Source organism: Amphiprion ocellaris, chromosome 1 (assembly GCF_022539595.1).
Source record: "Amphiprion ocellaris isolate individual 3 ecotype Okinawa chromosome 1, ASM2253959v1, whole genome shotgun sequence".
Lineage (NCBI taxonomy): Eukaryota > Metazoa > Chordata > Actinopteri > Pomacentridae > Amphiprion > Amphiprion ocellaris.
In genome coordinates, this window is record NC_072766.1 from 13,901,802 (window position 1) to 13,922,152 (window position 20,351).

Genomic DNA, 20,351 nt, shown 5'->3' on the forward strand with positions numbered 1-20,351 from the left:
TCTAAATTATATCACAGAAATTATACATATCCAAAAGACTGAGACCACTTCAAAAAATGTATATACAAGTATTTTTTGTAGAAATCTGGAAATAATCCAAAAAGTTTGTGGCTTCAGAAACACTTAAAAACAAGAAATTATGATGAATTTTACATTAGGTACTATTTAGGTCAGCAATAAAATTTAAGAAAACATGTAGAACTGACCAGGTTATCCCCTTTTGATAAAATTTTGGTTTCCATTGAATCAGCATTCAGAAAACACTCACGTGGATTTGATTCACTTAACAGAGGCTTATTCAAGTAAATTAGCTTTCGGTCATTGTTCAGCTGTTGTGAATATGCCTCAAGTTTCCAGCAGCACATTGCTCAATTGCTAAGTAGCACCATGATAGTGGCAAGCATGGCACGGGAACTAAGAGAAGGAGTCAGAATCAAATTGTTATTATAAGGAAAAAGGGCTTTCTCAGCATCAAATTATGGCTCGACTAAAGGTTTCTCAGGGTGCAGAGAATGGTGCTCTAAAATGCTTTGTGGAAACTGGCGCAATTTGATTACAATTCATCCTAAGGCAGACATGAATGTCTGTATCAAATTGCACAGTTATCCATCAAATAGTTGTTAAGACATTTAATTAAAGCTGCAAATGTTCATTTCATGGTGGCATTAGTGGAAACCTCAGAGAATCACCAGACTCAGCAGAACTCATTTTAAGGATGCCATGCATGCGAAAACCAAAATTTATGTTGATCCAAAAATACAGAAACTACAGTCAGTCCTGCAATAGAGAATATAAACACAAATTTGCAGGCCAAGCTGGTTCTGCAGTACACAGAAGTAAAGCAATCCCACTCTTTAAATGATTAACTAAATGATCAGCCCCAGAGTGTCTGAACTGAAGATCTCTTACATTCTTTTGGCTGTTTTGATAAGCCAGTCTGAAAATATTAATTGCGCATTATCCATAATCTGAGCCAATATTCTGATGATTATATTGATTTGCAATATACATCCTTACTTCTGTGGGTAGTAGATTAAAAAGGCATTTTGTTCCTCTTGTTGTGGTGTCCTGGATACTTTATTTGGCCTTATTCACTGCAGCATCAGCTGTGTTTACACTGTTTGTAATGTAGCGGCTATGCATGCTGCTAAACTACGCTTTCCCTTCAATAATTCCAGTACTGTCAGATAAATGTATGATTTGTATGGCACCTTTTTGTTGTCTGCCATGTCTGTTTTAATATTTTTGTCTTTTTAAGCAGTCAGTCAAACTTTTTTTAAGGGAATTATTGAATCTTACCCATAGTCCTTAACATTTATATTAGGATTTATTAATGTTTTTGAACTAGAGAATGGCTCAAATTACTATTGTGTTTTGGGTTTTTTTGTACAGCTTGTTTCAGGACGCTGCAGCCACATAAATAGAGGGTGTGTTGTGAATCTCACTCTGTTGAAGATGATACAGTTTGCAATTTCTTCTGGTTGTCTGTCATGAGAATATAATCACCTGCGGGCATCACATCTTGCCACTAGAGGGCGACCTCTGCCAGCAGATTCCCCTCAGGAGAATGAAGCACTATTTCCTGCTTTTCTGGAGGTATGGGATTCATATTTCTACTAAGTGTAACAGAGATGCTGTGTTTGAATGCCCTGTAGCTCTTTGAATCACATATCTTGCTTTCATGCTGGCTTCTGTACATTCCACATGAACTGACCTATTATCAGATTTAACAACTTGCCTGCAAGTATATGGAAGCATAAAGCAACATTCATGCACTCTCTTAAACACTAGGATGGTCATTCAGTCACACACACACACACACACACACACACAGTTTCCCTGCCTCCAGTGGTCCATAGCCCTCCTTGACACCTCATTCTCTCTCTCCCCCCCAGTCTGGGCAGCCTGCCAGCTCAGCCCTCCCTCCCCTTTTCTCTTTTCTCTCCCTCTTTTGCTCTGGATCTCTCCCTGTGTATTCTGTACATGCCAAGCCAAGCCTCACAATGCTGCGACTACTAAACCAAGGGGCTTAGAAATTTGCAGCCGATGTCGTTGTTCCCAGACCTCCCTCTCTGTGGTGGACTCGCTCAGTGAGGCAGTGCAGCACTCAGACAGCTCTGATGGCAGATCAGGGCAGGTGCACTGTGGAAAAGGAGAAATCACCTGTTTGGGAAATCTAGAACAACAGCGGACAAAAAAAGGAGGAGGAACAGAGTCTATTCAGAGCGTAGGGTTCGCTGTGTCCACCCACCCCCACCCCTCTACTCTCTCACATGCACACACACATGCACACACACATGCACACACACCCCTCGCCTCTCCCCTCTTTCCTCCCTATTTGTCTCCTCCACTCTCCGATGCTGGTGTGGTGAACAGCAGGACACTCGGCTGAGCTGCATGGAGGCACAGGGAGGGGCAGGGAGCCCAGGTAAGAGCCATTTTCTATTCTTTTCTTTATGTCACAGCTGTGAATGTGGCTGTTATAGACTGCTTTTATCTATTCTGAGTGACTTGTGCTATATGCTGTCTTTTCCTCACATATTCATAATGTTTGTAATTGAGGACTTGCTGAGTGTTTAGATCATAATCTCTATGAATAATATTTGACATTTGAGTGTATAACTGTGGTCTAGTCAAGATTTAAATATAGCAGTACTACAGTGCTCTACCTGTGATCCAGTTGTGGACGGATCATTTCTACATTCAAGCTTCATGTTTAGTGTGCTGCTTTACAATACTAGTCTTTTTATATTCACAAACTACAGGCCGACCATGTAAAAGCTAAACTGATGAAATACAAATTGCAAAACAACAGTGGACACATGTGGCCTTTGTGTGAAGGCCATCCAGAGAAGCCTGTGCAGTGTGCTTCAGTGCCACTATTGCACTGTATGATCATTCAAAGGGAGGTCATTTTAACTATGTTTATATGCAGTACAGTCTAGGCTAAGTATTAATGTTTTTAACTGACATACACATGTAGGGCACATTATAATTTTAGCTTTGAAAAATGAAAACATATGAATTTTATAATGTGCAAAGTCAGTTTATCTGTAAGTATATTACACTAGCTGCCTCTGTACCTGTGCATTCAACCACTATTAAAATGTTGTGTTACTACTCTATTGTGCCTTGGGGTAAAACAATGTCACTCTAGCCACGGTAAGTTGCAATTTCAGCAGATACTCACAGTAATTGTTTTTTCAAATGGTAGATGCCTTTTCCTGCTGTGGCTTTGTTCCACCTATCATTGTTTATTTGCAGTATCTCAGCAGCACATGTTCCAGCTGATGGCCTGAATTACCTGCACATGACAAATTGGGACATTATTTGTTCATTAGGTTGAGATTGAATTAGGGTGAACGTCATTACTATGATGCATCACAGAACCAGGTCAGAAAGTGTGACTTCTGAATAGCAGTTTTTGTAATGTGGCAGACACAGCGACTGCCGTTCTGGATTAAGAAATTAGCGCTAGATGAAACACTTCAAGCTCTCAGTATGAGGTTTGGAATTAATATGAGAAGAAAATACACTACACACACACTAAGAACTGTTGAGGAAGTTCATTCTACACTGAACCTTTTCTTAATTCAGCTTTCTTTTCATCATCCCCTGTGGACAGTAATTCAGTTGGAGGAATGTGCATTTAAATCTGCCTCTGCAGAGTGTGTTGTAGAATAAAAGGAAAACATGTAAGACAGAGAAATCAGCAAGCGAAAAGGGTGTTGAGAGAGCATGTTAATTCCTCCTGCCTGTGCAACACCATCAAACAGCAATTGATTTATTAAACCAAGACGCTGAATTTGATTCAACTTTTGGCAGTCGTACAACACATCGTTCTCATCCTCCCCCGCTCTCTGTCTCTACATATCCCTCCATCTGCCTTTCTGTCTAGGGTGAGCTGATTCACAGACAGTCGCAGATGACAGCTCAAGAAAGGGTCAGTCGCATTCTGAAAAAAAGGTCACATGCATGATAGTTGGCTGTCTTTTACCAGCAGTGGCTTATATTCTCATTATTTACTGTGGCGTCTTCGCAGGCAGGTCAGAAGGTGGCAGCTACATCAAGGCCATCTGTGTAAACCTGTTTTTCTATAGATGTGGATATTACCGTGACTTTCTCAAAAGCTCCTTTAGTCAGCAAGGGATTTACATTGTAACACTGTGTCCACTAAAATATATGAGCACGCACAAAAAAAAACATGCTACATATTCAGAACAGTGTGAGCCAAACTAGCTGCACAAGTGACCCTGAGAGATTAATTTGTGTCTTTGTATCACACACGTGTCTATATCAAGAGTGGTGTCTTTGTGTTATATCTAGTAAAACCATGGAAACTGTACATTTCCCTACACAGCACATGTAGATGATTAAAAACATAGCAAATGTGTTTTTTATGAATGCATTGCAACTCCAGAACCTACTTCTCTTGGGCAGGAGGGACAGAGAAATGGACAGATGGATTGATATGGATGGATGGAAACAGAGATTGTTTGCTGAACACGATGATGGAACTGGAAACCAAAGCTGATGGAAGAGAGTCTAAATATTGAGCAAACATTTCATTATAACAGCAGAGGTAAAGCTATAGCCTTTCAGTTTGTGTGGCTCCTCGCTGGGGAAATCAATCAATAGGCAGCAATGAACACTGTGTTTCGCAGGGTGAGAAATCAGAATCCATCACGCTCTGCCATCGCCTCGGCTGTAACACACTTTTCATCTGCAACAAGAAATTCAACAGTCTAGGAACATACTGCAAGTAGAAATGGTTTCAGCCATCTGGTGGAGCCCACCAGGAAGCTGCTGTACTCCCACATTATATTCCATCAGCTCTGCGTGTTGTCATGAAGTAGCTATACAGTCAGAGTTTCTGTTAAATGTTGCTGCATACACTCATGACTCTCGCTTTCATTTTTTTTGCCTGTCAATGTGCATTTTTTGAATGTAGCTGGGATAGGCCTCAGCTTTCTTAATCTCTAAATAAGTATGAATGGATAACATACTTTGTGTGATGAATCTATTGTATGATTTTATCCCACATCCAGCATTGTCTGAAACACTCGTTGCCTTCTGCTTTCATCTGGTATTTTTGCACCCGTGTCCTCAACTCACTGAGCCTCCTCACACATCACACTGTGTTCTCAGCTGTGTCAAACAGGTGAACATTTAACCTTGATCAAGTTTACCCAATTCAGAGTTGATGCACACTCTTGAATGTGAAGGGAGGCTATTTTAAGCTATTTCTATTTTCAGACTTTGTTACTAGTCTGAGTGAACTATTTTGAATAGATGTTTGAAAAGTTTTTTTTAGCTGGCTCGAATGAGGAGTATGAACAGGGTTTAGAATGCATTTTCTTTGTAAGACCGAAAACTGACAGTAATGTAACAGTTAATGAATCATACATCTGCCCAAATCTATTTAAATCAATCTTCCCTCCTGGAATAAGAACCTTGACACGGTCTAAACAGACAGTCGATACTCTATATTAAATGAAGATGGAAATTTGTATTTGAATGTGGTGAAGAATGTGTTCTAGAACAAAGAAAGCGAAGCAGTTGAGATGCTAAAGCATCACAGGTCGATGCAGGTATCTGAGGATTAATGTCAGGCTGGTATCTGAATTGTATTTCCTGCTTATACAAGGAGGATTATCTTGAGTGATAAACACATGAATGAGCACTGAGTTCTATCAGTACTGGAAATCTCTAACTGCTTTCTTCCCCTTCAGTACCTTGAGATATGTGTTTGTAGTTTTCTCTGCATCCTTAATGTCATCTAATGTTATCTTTTAGAAGAAATGTAAAATGCTATGTTAAATTTTTGTTTGTTTGTTTTTTACTCACATCGCTCATTCCATTTTTCTGTGTGTGATGATAGAGCCCAATAAAGACATCCAGAAGCTGCTGAAGCCCTCCAGCTCAGGTGACCTATCCAAGGAGCTGTTACAGCACCAATCAGGCGACGAGGAGGGCGGCCTATCAGGGCACACCGCTAGCCTGCTGCACATCACCGAGAAGAGACGTAAGTAGCAGGGGAAGGGTGAAGACAGGGAGATATGGAGAGTGGGAAACAGTGATGAATATTCATTGGCAGTAATGAGGTGTTACAGATTAATCATGGATGGGAAATGCCTTGAGGCAGATACCTGATCAATTTCAAGAGCCGTCAGTGAAGAAGGAGATAAGGGAGGAAGGCGGCAGATGTCCTGTGCTGTTAAAGAGTCTTATCAGGGTCTGATCAGTGACGATAAATCCTGGTTTATGAATGAAACTCACATTACAGGTCAGACCCGTGGAGCACTAATGCATTAGTCACACACATCATTTCACACATATAAATATGAGCTATCTTTAGTATATTTTCATCCAGCACAGTCCAGGTTTATCTTCTCTGCTCTCGAATCCCATCGAATGATCGCTGCCTATTTTAGGTATTCTGGTCCCACATTCTGAAAGATCGCTGCAGCACAGACTCAACTGAAAGGACTCATTGTGCATCAGTCCCATACAGAGGCTTCCCTCTATGTGCCAGACTCCCAGGGCACAGAAACACAGAGGCAGATACAGGGGCTACATGGGTGACAAGGCGGCCTTTATCTGCTTCACTAACTAAACACTTTTTCAGGGAGACAGCTCATCCAGAGACTAATGTTTGTGTCTCTATGATTTAATGTAACCCACTAACTAGCCATGCTACCTGTCAGCTCAGCTAATTGTATGTGGCAGGAGAGATAAAAGGAGAGAAAGACAAGCCAAAACCAACCAAAAAGAAACATCATGTTGATTCAAATATTTACAAAATGCAGGTAATCCTACAGTTAAAAACTTAAACTAAATGACTAGCCTTCTTGTTCATTTGTTACAATGTTGTACTAAGTGTTACAGAGACGCAAAGCAGTTTCATCTACAGCAACACAGGAACAAATTCTCTCGCAGTGCTGCAGTTTTATCTCCAAAAACGGGGACCACAGTTGTTCCTGAGTCATCTGCAACATTTATTTTTAGGTCCGGAGCAAACAGCCTACCTTCAAAAGACAAGCATCTTAATATTCCAGAAAATAGCAGGTTTCCTTTTGGTTTGCAGGAATGAAATCACAAAAAAAAAAAAAAAACAGCAGCAACATGCAGCACAGGGAGATTCACAGATACAGCAAATAATAGTAAACTTACAAAACTGCAGCATAAACGAATTGCACTTGACTGGGTGGATGGGAGGGAACTGAAGATTAAAAATTTATAGTGGCTCTCCATACTCTAAGATTTTCTTTAATAGCAGAAACTGAGAGTCATGGGCAAGAACAAAGGAATTTTGGATTCTAAGAAATCTTTCGGTGCAGCTTATATCCTTCATAGCTAAAATACATAGCATCATTATTTTCTAGTAAACCCTGCTTTTTCCATTTTAAGCTACATTACCTTCAATCAGGTCCTTATTAGCAAAGCAGAAAATAACTGGACCATATTCCAATGTTCGTGAATAACACTGTCCAGTGATGTATGGACTTCATGCTCAGTCATTGAGAGGGAAAAAAAAAACACTCACAGAAGAATATATTATATTGAAAAAAATCAATATATTTGACACTGCATGTTTAATATACATGCCAATAGCTTCACCTTGTTTCAACTGCATTCCCTCCGTCAGAGGCTGGTCATCATTGCAATCTGTTCAGGCTGGACTGATTGACCTCAGAGTCCCGGCAGGCGAGAGAGGGGGAAGAAATTACACAGATCCAACATGCAAAGCACATCTCCTCTGCTCTCTTATCCCTTCTCCCAAATGTGAACCCCTCCCTCTTAGCATCCTGCGCATTCTTTGCTCCTTCAGCTGAGTTTATCTGCATCTTTCTACACAGAGAGAAGAAAGGGGGGAAAAGAAACAGAAAATTAAATTATAGGAAAATCTTTTTTTTTCAGCATGGAACTGACAGCATGAAAATAATTGTATTGTGGTGTTCATGATGAAAGAAAACATTGTTACTTTTCAGTGAATTGAAAGAAAGGCCTTTTTTGGATACACATTAACTGTATATATATAAAATCAAGTCAAAATGAATCCAAACACAAGAATATGACTTCACAGGCCGCCACCCTGAATGCTTGATGTAAGAACAGATCTTTCACGTTTGCTTCAGGCACAAAATCCTCCCTTTTTGTTTTTTTTTTTTTTTTTTTGTCTCAGCATGAATTCTCTGTCAGTCCTCCCCAGTGACATCTCAGCTCCCTTGATTGGCTTTTGAGATGGAGGCTGTTGTTTCAATGTGTCTGTCTGGGATTGAAAACGCACTGATCAATTATTCAAGGAGAAGGGGTGTGGAAGAGGGAAAAAGACATGGGAGAGAGTTTTTTTTTTTTTAAATAAGAAAACAAGCACATCAGAATGGGAATAACCTTGGAACCAATTGAAAATAATGACAGAAAATGGAGGAAAGGAGTGTTTTGTTTAACATAATACCTCATCTTCATCGACTTTCTCTCTCCTCCGTTCCCCTTTTACTGTTTTATTCAGCTTCAACTCTCCCTCTTTTCTCTTCATCTCCACCCCCACAGTCTCCTCCATGTTTCACTGCCTCTGGTTTCTTCTTACCTCCCTAAAGTGGGAGTCCAAAAGGCTGATAAGAAAGCACCTTACAGCCTTTAGGAATGAAAATATATTCAATGGTGCACTCAAGAAAAATGAAAAAAGGAAATTAATTTAGAAACTGGCTTTCTTTTATCTCAACCAACAATGCAGTGTTTCTGCTCTGTGAATATAACAAAACACTACCACACAGCAGACATGGAAAAATGAACAAAGCTTTGAAAGTGAGATTGCTGAGTTTCTCTGATGCTGCTGTTTAATCACATGTAGTTCAGTGGTTAATGGTGTGATAATGGAAACTGACTGGCTTAACCTATTGATGAAGTGCCATGTCTCAAGACTTCAAAAGGCTACTATATTCATATTTATTTATGTATGTATTATCTGACTTTCACTGCTTCTTTATTTTTCATACCATGTATCTCCAGGCATGTCTGGTGTTGAGTGTTTGTAATATATTTGAAACGTGGCACAATGATCTGCCACTGTCTCAGCAGGATGAATGGTCTCCTATAAATCAATATGTGTTCTATCTGGAGGATGATGCAGGGAATTAAATGTAGCAGCAGACAAAGAGCAGAAGGCAAGTGGGCTCCGCATGTTTGGCTTGACACGTCATCTTGAACAGCCTGGAAAGCAGCATGAAAACAACACAGGATAATAACCGCTTTCAACCCGTCGTGCAAACCCATCGTTTTCTTCACAAAGTCACGCCCTCAAACAACCAGTGATGTGCTTCATTCAGACTTGACTTTTCAATGGCAGGCTGGCATCCACTGCTCTGAGCACACCTCCATCTGTCCCTGTGCAGTCTCCAGACATCTCTCTCACTGCAACGGCAAATTAGTTCAGCTCTCTTACCCAGTTTTCTTGACTTGGGTGTTGCTGAGACAAGCAGATGTTCTTGGACCTTTGGTGCACTTTATGTATGTATCACTTGAGTCTTTGAATAAATTTTACTTTACACAGATTACATTAAAGTTTCAGCTTTGCGGGCAGCTTGATTGGAATGCTGAGTCAGGCACATTGATGCACACCATTCGTGAATATGACCCTGTTGTGTGCAGGAGTCCAGTCCTGCCTGCAAAAGAATCGGACGCTTGTGCAGAAATGAACAGGTGCAGCACACCCAGGAGAAAAATGGAGATCACAGTGCGTCGAAGAACTGGCTATTTCCATCTCCACTGAGCTCTTGTTTCAATTCTTCTGTCGCTGCATGTGGCGACACACAGGCGTCACACAGAAACATTCACCGAATACAGCAGCAGGCTCAGAGACGAGTTCAACAGTTCGACAGCATGTGAAAATTTTCTGAAGCAGAGATAAATTCACTAGAAGAGCTGTACCGATAAAAGAGAAAACTGCAATTGAGTTTGCTATAGTGCTGCAAGGGCCAGCTATTGATCTGATTATGAGCACAATAGAGAGTCAAGAGCAGCTTACTTGTGCATGTATGCAGTTCATCCCCCTCTTCTTTTCAAGAGCGCCTTTGATTCTGCACTGTCAGCAAAACCAAGTAGATGATTTTAACCTCTCAGCTTCCCTGCACTAAAAACTTACCGTTTTCTCTCTCTGCCTCATAGAACCACTGAGTAGTGTGTCTTCTTTAGAGGTGCACTTTGACCTCCTGGATCTGACTGAGCTGACCGACATGTCTGACCAGGAACTGGCTGAAGTCTTTGCCGACTCTGATGAGGAGAACCACAATGAGTCCCCAGCAGGTAAGGCCTTCTTAAATGAAATAACAAAATACACTGAAATTGGGGCCCTGTCCTGTTCAATGATAATCTTCACATCACAAACTCACTGAATGTGGATCCATACAGTAAGTTCAACATGTATTTCACACAGATGTAAACAGTGCGTACATAAATACCAAAAACGGTCGACCACTAAATGCACCTAACATTTTAAGTTTGTTGTAAGGGTCTGCAGACACCTGCTGTTTATCCAAGTGCTAGAACTTTAACAACTTCCTTTGTAAGCAAAGTGTTGTTGCACCTCTCAGCTCCAGTAAAATTAATTGACTGTTGAGGGAAGCATTGCTCAAATTAATATGTGAGTAAAGACACAATAATTATGAGTGGGGTAGACCAGAATAATGTATGTCTGTGGGCGTGTACCTGTATGTCATGGAGTCATAAATTTGTCTACAACATCACATTTTGGGGATCTGCCACCCTTTTGGTGACAAAAAGCAAGTCTGCATGAAGTAAGTAATTAAATTACAGGATTAAAAGAACTGTCACCTCACAGCTAGAAGGTCCTGGGTTTGAATCTCCAGGTTGATTGTGGTTTTTCTGTGTGGAATTCACATGATTTCCCTGTACCTCTGTGGGGTTTTCTCCAGGAGCTCCAGCTTCCCACATCCAAAAAAAACATACATGATGGGTTAATTGATAAATTAGCTGCTGTAGGTGTGAGACTCTGAGGGTGCTTGGTTTTTTCTGCATTGGCCCTTTAACTGCCTAGACTGGACTCTGCCTCTTCCTAAAGATAAAGAGACTTTATTGTCATTGTGCAGAAGTACAACAATGACAGTACCACAATTTGATGGCAGTACTACAATTAAAAGACTGGCATTTTTTTTAGTTGGAAAAAAAAAAGGATATTTTAAACTCTTTTTGCTCACACAGTCCATGCACAGAATATATAATGTTTGTAAGTGGTTTCGTAAATGTGACCTTCAAATCATGGGCTGACATGAAACTGGATGGGTATAGAAAATGGAAGAATATATGGGTTTGGTCCAAGGTTAGGCTTAATGTAAGTCACCTCTGTGTGTGCGTCTGTGTGTGGGTGTGTGTGTGTGTGTGTGTGTGTGTGTGTGTGTGTGTGTGTGTGTGTGTGTGTGTGTGTGTGTGTAAGTAATATAATTATTGCCCAGCAGGGTCCTAAACCTGCTGAGCTACAACCACCTGAAATGTCATGTAACCCCTTCAAGGACTCATCAAAAACATATTTCACAGTGTCATAGATTATGATTAATAACATTTAGAGGAAAATGAGATTAATTCTTTTATTCTATACAGCAAGAATGAAAGCAAAATGTAGTGTTTAGCTGGGACTGCATCACACCAATCCCTTATTAGCCAAGTTAATCAAATGCAGTAGATGGGTTAAGAGGTGAGACGGTTCACTGCATGCCACAGCAGCAGGTACAGAATAAAGGTTAGCACATCATTCTCACAGTTTGCAAAGGGAAGCACTAAGTCTTCTTCATGTTTTATTTATGACCTGTGAGCCTCGTCCTGCATGTGGATGGTGAACTCCTGTCACTCCTGCCTCTCATCATGCGCACAGAGTTTCATACCAGAGTGCAAAAAGACTTTCAATGGTGTTATCAGCCAGAGGTGTAACCAATTCTTGTATTAAGTCTGGCTGTGAGTACAGATAAGGAGGATGATGTTACCTCTGGATTGTTTGCCTCTGCTAAAGAAAACAAGGTTTTCTTCACTTGCCTTCTACATGCACATCCTTCTTCAGCAGCATCAGTCCCTCCCTTCACTTTTCTGTGTAATACTGATGTTTTATATCATGGCACAGATTGTTAAGTGTGAGTTATGGTCCCACTGGGCCATCTGTGCTACATGTAGCACCACTGCCACTTATTTTAATTAAAGCTGTTATACGGCACTTAGTGCAGAGGTTCATCTGATCTCAAAAAATGTATGTTTTCATTTTCCATTTAGGGAAACTTTGCACTGGAACGTATAGAATAATGTGCTGACAACAGTAGTGTTAGTCTTCATGCATTATTACAAACAACTATGCTGGCAGCAACAGATTTACTTAAACATGCCATTTTTGGCAACTTGAGGTCCCAGCAGAGACACTTTGTGAACACAACACTCACATATTATCACCTCTTTTACACATCCAGCATTTAGATAACATTTTTATGCCTCTGCACCAGCAACAGCTGGAGACAGAGGCATTATTATTTGGGTTGTCTGTCAGTTCTTTCCATTCTTGTAACCATGAACCTGATTAGATTTTGGTTTTCAAAGGTCAAATGTCACTGTGACCTCACAAACCACTATCTTGGCCATAACTCGATAATTCATCTACTAATTATGAAACACATGATGAAGTGATGATCTATCCAAAAGGTCAGCTTCACTGTTACAAAATAATGTTCTGCAAAAACTCTTTTCTGGCCAATTTTCAACATCATAACTCAAGAACAGAACAAGAGATTGTGACCATATTTCACATTTGGTCAGATACTGAATTGCTGACACTAATTTTAGGCGCTCAACTATTAAATTCCTTCAGTTTTCACTACATACATATATTATAAAAGAACAGATAATAATGTTAAGTGCAACTTCACTAGTTGGCAGAGTCATACAACCACAAGGCAGTAATTCTAGTTCATTAGGAATTATGTTTCCTGGTGAATATAAGTATTGTAATTCCTCTCCTTTCAGCAGTTTTGAGTTTGACACTTTCTTGGGGCAGTTTTTGGTTCTTCAGCTACTAAATGGTCCACTGTGTTTACCTCCTGGTTGCTCTGTTTGTGTCTGCTGCGCAGGTAGTTGACAGTGGATTATAAATTGCTTTCACTGCTGTGGAAAAAGACACCATGAGTTTGTTGAGAGTGAACAAAGAAGTTTATGGTCAAACAGCTAAACAATGACCTAAAATTCACTTTGAAGCTGAAGGAAGCTGCAGATTCACGTGATAATCCTCAGTAGGATCATAGCAGCATCCATTCTGATGTTTCCATGTTGTTTTCACATTAACATTTGATATATTGACTTTATAGCTTTCAATTATAGTTGCTTAAAATTGGACGAAAAAAAATCTTAGCATGAGCTAGGTTTACTAGTTTGGTAATTCTAGATTTTAATATCTTAAATGAAACACCTGTTAAAGAACAATCACATATAACAATTTACTTGTAATCTTAGTGTAAACAATTATAATTTTGTTCTTTTGAAACTGAAATAAAGGAATTTATAACAATGTTTAGCATGACCTTATACAAAATGAGTTGATGTAATTAATTGACCAGGAATTTAATTCAAGTTCTTTGATGCATCATATTACATTCTTCTATGTTTGTTTAATCAGGGCAGTGTCACAAGGACCGGGGGGGGTTGAACCCAGAGTGCAGGCTTACAGGTGTTCTCAAACAAGGATTGGGGGGGGGGGGCACAGACCTGGGCAGAGCGGCTGGTGGGGAGAGTCTGGTTTTAGCTCACTGATTACTGATTCGGCACAGCTGCGTTCCCTCAGCAGCTGCGTCCCATCAGCCTGGATCGTCAGAGGGCCAGAGGCAGTTCCACAAGCTTTCACAACTTTTCAAATGTAAAAAATTATGTTCACTCTATGATTGTTAAACACATCAAAACCAGTGCATTATCTCAGATATCAGTTCTTAGAAGATAGAAGAAAATGACAGCCTTTCACACCTTAAGCCTGAAACAACATGTTGAGAGTTATGCGAGTTTGTCTGTGCCTTACAACAACCATCCCCTTTCAGCCAAACAGTTTTACCTTGTCTGCTCATTTAGCTCACCTGTCCATCTCCATCGCTTCTGTCAGCCTCTCGTTGGCCACAAGCCATAGTTCCTTTTTAGTGCAGGAGAAGCAACAGCCAACTCACGTCCCATCTGCTGCTCTGGCGATGTACAGCTGTAAACTGCTCTTATGTTGCTAAGACAAAAACAAAAACCTAATAAACATTAAGTGTTTGCAAACTAAAAAGAACATATTTAGATACTGTTGTTAAGTAATCTAAGAGACATTAATTAGTATTATGTCATTCATCCCAGTATTTTTACCTGCATAAATCCTGAATAAAAATAGCTCAGCCTTCTGTGAGCACAGAAAACATTTCTCCTCTCTGGAAGTCCTTAACCCCTTTACACAAATGTGTCATTTTGTCAAGTGTCTTTCGTCAAAAGAATATCTTTACCTGTGAGTTGTTTTTATCTCGTATGTGGCAGCCACAATCCTCTTGTCCTTCCCTCTCTGCCACTTAGCTTGCCTTTATCCTTATTCCCAATCTCCCTTTCTGCATGTCTGGATCAGGTATGGTTTGCTCAGAAGAAGGATAATAACTTCAAATAGATGCAGCCACCAAGAAGGATGTGCACTAACTACCAAGTGGAGTTGGTTTAAGAAAAATCATATGATCACAAAAGATATGAAACAGCTGTTTCTGCATAATGTTTTCCAGCATTAAAAAAAACAAGATTTTATTTGACCTCAGCAGGTGGGACAATGCACTAAGCCAAAGTTCATATGAGCATTTTTAGAAAGGTTAAAACAGACAGATGGGCTGTCTTGAAATAGGATCACAGAGAAGGACACAGACTGATGCAACACAAACAAAGAGTCTGTCTGAAATGTTAAAATGTCAACAGCTAAGGAAACAACAGCGTAGCTTAACGCAGGTGGTGTAAACACATATAAACACATATATAATATAAAGTGAGAAGTCTTGAATGCTGGCAAAGGCTGCTAGGACCAGTGAATCCTACTGGAGGTGGATGCTGTCAGTGTCCATCAAACTGCATTTCAAATATTGTAAGAATATATATATCCAAAAAGTGTTGTAGACCAGAATTGTATCCCTCCTTTTCTTCTGTAAATTCAAGCATGCTTAGAGAAATGTAGCTTTACTGTGCGGCACTATTTTACGGGATAGAAAACACCATGCAACTAAAATGAAATATTTTACCTGTGAATAGAGATTTTCTGTTATCATTTCTATACCATACAGATATGCTGTGCAGATGACGACAGCTGTGTGTGTGTTCGCATGTGTGTGAGAGAGGAAGAGCGAAAGGACTTATCCAAATGGCGACCTATTGCACAAATCTCAGCTGTGAGGACCAGCTGTTCTGTTTCATCTGGGTCCCCTAAAATCTCCTTCATTATTCAGCCCTGTTGTGTTATGCAAGGAATTTTTGATTACTCTTGAACAACCCTGCTAAAACTGTAATAGGTACACATTGCAAAGTGAATTACCGCAAGGGCTGTATAATGGAAGCAGAAAGGAAAATAAGAGGCGAGTTTGCCAATAAAGCCGTCACTGACTTCAGGGTGAGACTTAAATGAAATTATTTTCTGTCGAGGTTTGCATTGCAAATGTGGGTCAGGTAGCACTGAGCTGTGCTGTGTGGGTATTAGGCTCCATGGGAAACTGCTGAGTGCATGTAGGAGTTGAGGAAGCGGTTAAAGGAAGGAGAGGAGCAAAAGATGGGTGAGCGAGTTCATGCTAAATGTAGGTTTCTGAATAATTCACTTTCCCTCTGCTGGAAACAAGGCCTGACCCTTAAAAAAGCCATTTGAATGCCCATAATCGGACCAGCTCCTTGTGCACATTACTTATACATGTGTGTGTCATGTTTGTTTTTTTTTAGTCTGGTGTCTGTTTTTTTCTATATTCCCACTGCTCATTTGAACATGCCTCTCCTTCATTTTCAGCTATGGACAGCTTAAATCCAGTTTCATTTAAACTGAAAACTAGACAACAAGGTCAGCTCTGTTTCATTGCTAGAATTAAGAAAGCTAAAAACAACAGTAATTAGTGTTTCATCAAGCGTCTCTTGCTGCCACAGGGACACAAAACAAAAGGCTGATGTCCAGTAGGTTTGCACTTTGTTTCACATTCAAATGAGCTTGACGAACCATAAAGTTTACCCATATCCCCGAAAAAGTACCAGAGGCAGAGCTCTTGCTCTCTATTCTTTGTCGTTGGAACGGGAACACAGTTGTAAATGATGACTTTGCAGATTATATACTACTGTGTTTCTGTTGCATTGATTTGTTTCACATTCGAGTAATAGGAGTTATTTTACGGCTGAGTTGTTTTGAGGAAGAACAAATAGCTGATGTGAAGGGATGAAGTGAAGCAGAAAAAAAGAAACAGAAATTCATTACCACATAACATGTAATGTATCACTGTCAGATCCTGTATTACACTGAGAATTAGACCGGTCCTTCAATAGGGTCACATATCTGACTCTTCATGTTTGGAGTGCAGTAGGATCTTACTGGAAGCGCTACAGACACAAGCAACAATACAGCAGGGCACACCCGGACCAGTGATGTAAGAGCAGGTGTTTCCAATCTGCTGTCAGCGACGCAACACTTGCAATGATGTCACTGCTTGAGTTGTAGCCAGAAGTGAAGCACACTGTGAAGTTTTAGCCCACAGAGAGTGCAGCAGCAGCACCAGCAGCTTCCTGTCTTGTGTCATTCAGTTGTAATTTCTCCTTTAGGAGCTTGAGACTATATACTTTCTACACCGTCTAAAGGAAGGTCAAATTCCTGCTCGACTTGCTGCCTTTAGGGCTGCTTCAGGCTGTTTATGACAGGATAGATTATTATCTTTGATGAATACTTGCCCTAATTCACAAACACTGGTTGAACTGTGCTGAGATTACCACGTACGAATAAAACAAGTCTTGTTTCCCAGAAATCAGTTGAAAGAGACACGCATTCTCTCAAACTGTACTCTGTGGATGAACACGAATGCAATTTTGGTGTTTTGCCTGTGTTTTTACAGAATCTAGAGTCGCAAAAACATCACATTATGCAGCAATATGTTCACTGAAGAAACTAATGGTTGCCAGACAGCAGCACCTAGTAGAAGTTACCCCCTTAGCCTGGTATTCTGAGAGCAAGAGACATGAAGGAGAAGTGAAAAATCTATTTGTGGTGCAGGGAAGTTTGTGGTTATTATTTCTTAGCTATGCAAACCTTCTTCTATGTGTCACTTTCAGGTTTTTTCCCCCTGAATTTGTATTTGTCAGTCATTTTAATTAGATGTTGGATGTCAAGAGAAATCTGAACAAAGCACGCAAGAAACAGAAACCAGTTTTATGTCTCTCACACAGACACATTTATATGAATATAGTTTGCGCACACTGCAGACAGACATTTATATAACCACATAAAAACACAACAAGCAGTCATCAGCGGGCGTTGGTGATGCTCGCTGCAGCACACTCCGTCCTTCTTCTGAGGAGGTTGTCGTCCCTCTCATTAAAATCCACTGGAGACATCATCAATCATCTGAGATCAATATGTCCCCCCCCACCTCTCTGCCTTCTCTCTTCGTGTCTCAGCCTCTAATGCATGTGAGGGTATGGATGTGCCTATGGGGAGATATATAATCCAGGTACTGAGTATGACGTTCACGTAGGATGCCGAACATGAGGCTTATATGGGCAGTGAAGGGCACAGTCAGTTGTCAACTCTCTATCAGTCATTCCCTCTGCTGCTTTGTTGCCTCCCTGGTAGGTTCGACATCTCCACCAAGTGGTCTGAAGCTGCAATGGCCGCAAAACCGTACAAAATAAACTGTACAGCTAATACTGAGAAGACAAGAAAGGAAACAGCTGGTATAAGAAGTAGTTTTAAATTACAGCAGATAAACTATTTATAGTTTGTTTGTTATTATTATTTACTGGCTTATTCAGAGAAAAAGCAGCTTATTGTTTTAAAACTACTCCTGTATTCTCTTGGATCATTTTAGATGAGAAAACCCATCTTTACCCCATCTCATCTGGCTTTTATCACACTTCCATATCTTTACAAAAACTAATTAATGTGATCCAGACAACTTTGAATTAACAGCGGTCTAATCTGTGTAGACTGATGGATTCGATTCATTTCTTTATTTTCATGTCATGCACACAAGCATGCCCAACCCTCATGGGCTTACAACACACCAGTATACTAGCATTGCAGCAATACATCCAAACACACATTATTCTGCTCCTCAGTTCTCAAACAAAATCTGTTGTCTTTTATCCCAGGCCTGGCAAAGATATTCTGCCATGAAAAAGGTTCCCCTTCTACAATATAACTCACATTTTTCATGGTCATCCAACCAAAACAAATCAGCATAAACAGATGACATCTTACTGTAGTGTAGAAATATCTGGTATGTACAGTTTGTGTCTTCAGTTATGTGTGTGCATACATCACCTAAAGTCTTTTTATGACTGAGGAAAACAAGCAGCAACTGTAACTCTTAACATTTATGTTGCTCTTTAAGTGCAGAGCTCTTGCAGCATTTAGCAGGCGTAAAACAACGTTTGCTAATGCCAGTAAACATTAAGACATTACATTTCAAACTGAAATTGTTTGACTTTTCTTGTTATTTTTCCATGTAACAGAAACCTGCATCTGTATTTTTCTCGCTCAAGACTTTGGATTCCCGGTAACAAGTCACGATGTGTTTGTTTCCCAGGTTCCCACCAGCCTGTGCTGCCCAGAGGTGGGTACATGCGGTCCCCTTCATGGACGCGCTGCAGCAAAGCTGAACCTCTGCGAGAGAGAAAGCACCACAGTGACTCAGACACCGCAGAGCCCTTAATGAAGCTTGAAAGGCCAAAACAGCCATGATATCTGATGCGAACCAGCCGGACCGCGGAGAGGGGAAAACCAGGGGCGGACACACAGCCAGAGCGGTAACACAAAGCGGACCAAGAGGCCTCCATCTGCCACCATGCACACGCATAAGATTTCATGGTGCTGACGACTTCAAGCTGAACTCTGGACACTGTGCTCTGTTCTCTAACTAAAGATGTTGAGATGTGCAATATACACACTCTCCTCCTCTATCCCTGCCCTCTCTCTCTCACACACACAGACACACACACAAACAAATTCAATCATTGTGTTTTTCATGCAAAGGGTTCTTAAGGGTTCTTTGTTGTTTTTTTTGGGTTGACAGAGAGGATATGAGGTCAACGGAATAACGGCACTTTCATCCTTACAGCCTCTCAGGGTGGGCCTGTGGTGAGGATAGTCCACAGAGTATCACTATTACCAGAACATGAGGTGAAAGATTAATCGACAGAGTTGTTCAGAACAAAATATCACGCTGATGTTCACCAATACTCATTCTGTTGCTTGTAAATGTGACAGGCCTTTCTGTTGCCTCTAAGGTAACCTGAGCCATGGATTTGGGTTTCAGTGAGTCTCAGCAGTTTCCATCACACCTTCTCCATCTCAGTGAAGAACGTGTGCTCTTATTTTAAATGCCGCAACATAAATATTGCACTTCTTTCACTGAATTGTATTTGCCATGCCCCCCAGAATTATTGGCATTTGGTAAAGATGACTCAGAAGATAAACAGACCAAGTAGCAGCTACATGCAATGCACATTTCCATGCTCTAATACTTTATTTGAATTTGTTTAGGCTAACTTCTTTCTATTTTTCTTGTCATTATGAAAGTGTTGGCTGCCACAAGTGGTGCTGCTAAGATTTTTCAAGTGATCTACAAAGTTTAGGGGTCAAATTCCACCGAGACATGCATTAACTACATGAGGAATACTTGAAGCTGTTAGAAATGACGGTGAAATCACACCGCAGTCAGGTGGATTTGTGTGGATGCCAAAAACACAACAAAGTGCCAACAATTTTGTAATCATCACGTAAGGATGAATTCAACTTTTAATGCAAAATTTCCTATCTCTGTCAGTACAGGAAATAGCTGATTACTTGATTTATTTGTCGTGCATTAAGCTTGTCTATACCACGAGTGCCAATAATTCTGAATGCTGTGACACGATGGATTAGAAGTGACACTGGGATGATTGAAAAAATAAATGAAAAGAAACAGTACAGATTGTTGTGTGATTTATGCAGTTGCTACACTGTGGAGGAGTCACATTCCATATCATTTGCTAGATGCAGCAAGCACACTATCACATGATTATAGTGGGCAGTTGCACTAAAATATACAAATCTGTAATTTAGAAAATTGCACTGGTGCTTGGCGTGTTTACAG

The 20,351-nt window shown here is 40.4% G+C and overlaps 1 protein-coding gene and 1 long non-coding RNA gene across 2 annotated transcripts; one reads left to right on the plus strand and one right to left on the minus strand.

Moving 5' to 3' along the window:
• Positions 1-1,980: 1,980 nt before the first annotated feature.
• On the plus strand, positions 1,981-20,185 carry dbndd1 (dysbindin domain containing 1). Its single transcript, XM_023283293.3, has 4 exons — positions 1,981-2,428; positions 5,882-6,025; positions 10,168-10,305; positions 18,804-20,185. The coding sequence occupies exons 1-4, from the start codon at positions 2,398-2,400 to the stop codon at positions 18,956-18,958; spliced, it is 468 nt and encodes a 155-aa protein (XP_023139061.1). The 5' UTR covers positions 1,981-2,397; the 3' UTR covers positions 18,959-20,185.
• On the minus strand, positions 13,753-14,649 carry LOC129348779 (uncharacterized). The gene is made up of 3 exons (XR_008601475.1): positions 14,511-14,649; positions 14,112-14,248; positions 13,753-13,890 (listed from the first exon to the last, which is right to left on the minus strand). It is a non-coding gene; the product is annotated as an uncharacterized LOC129348779 (long non-coding RNA).
• Positions 20,186-20,351: the final 166 nt, after the last annotated feature.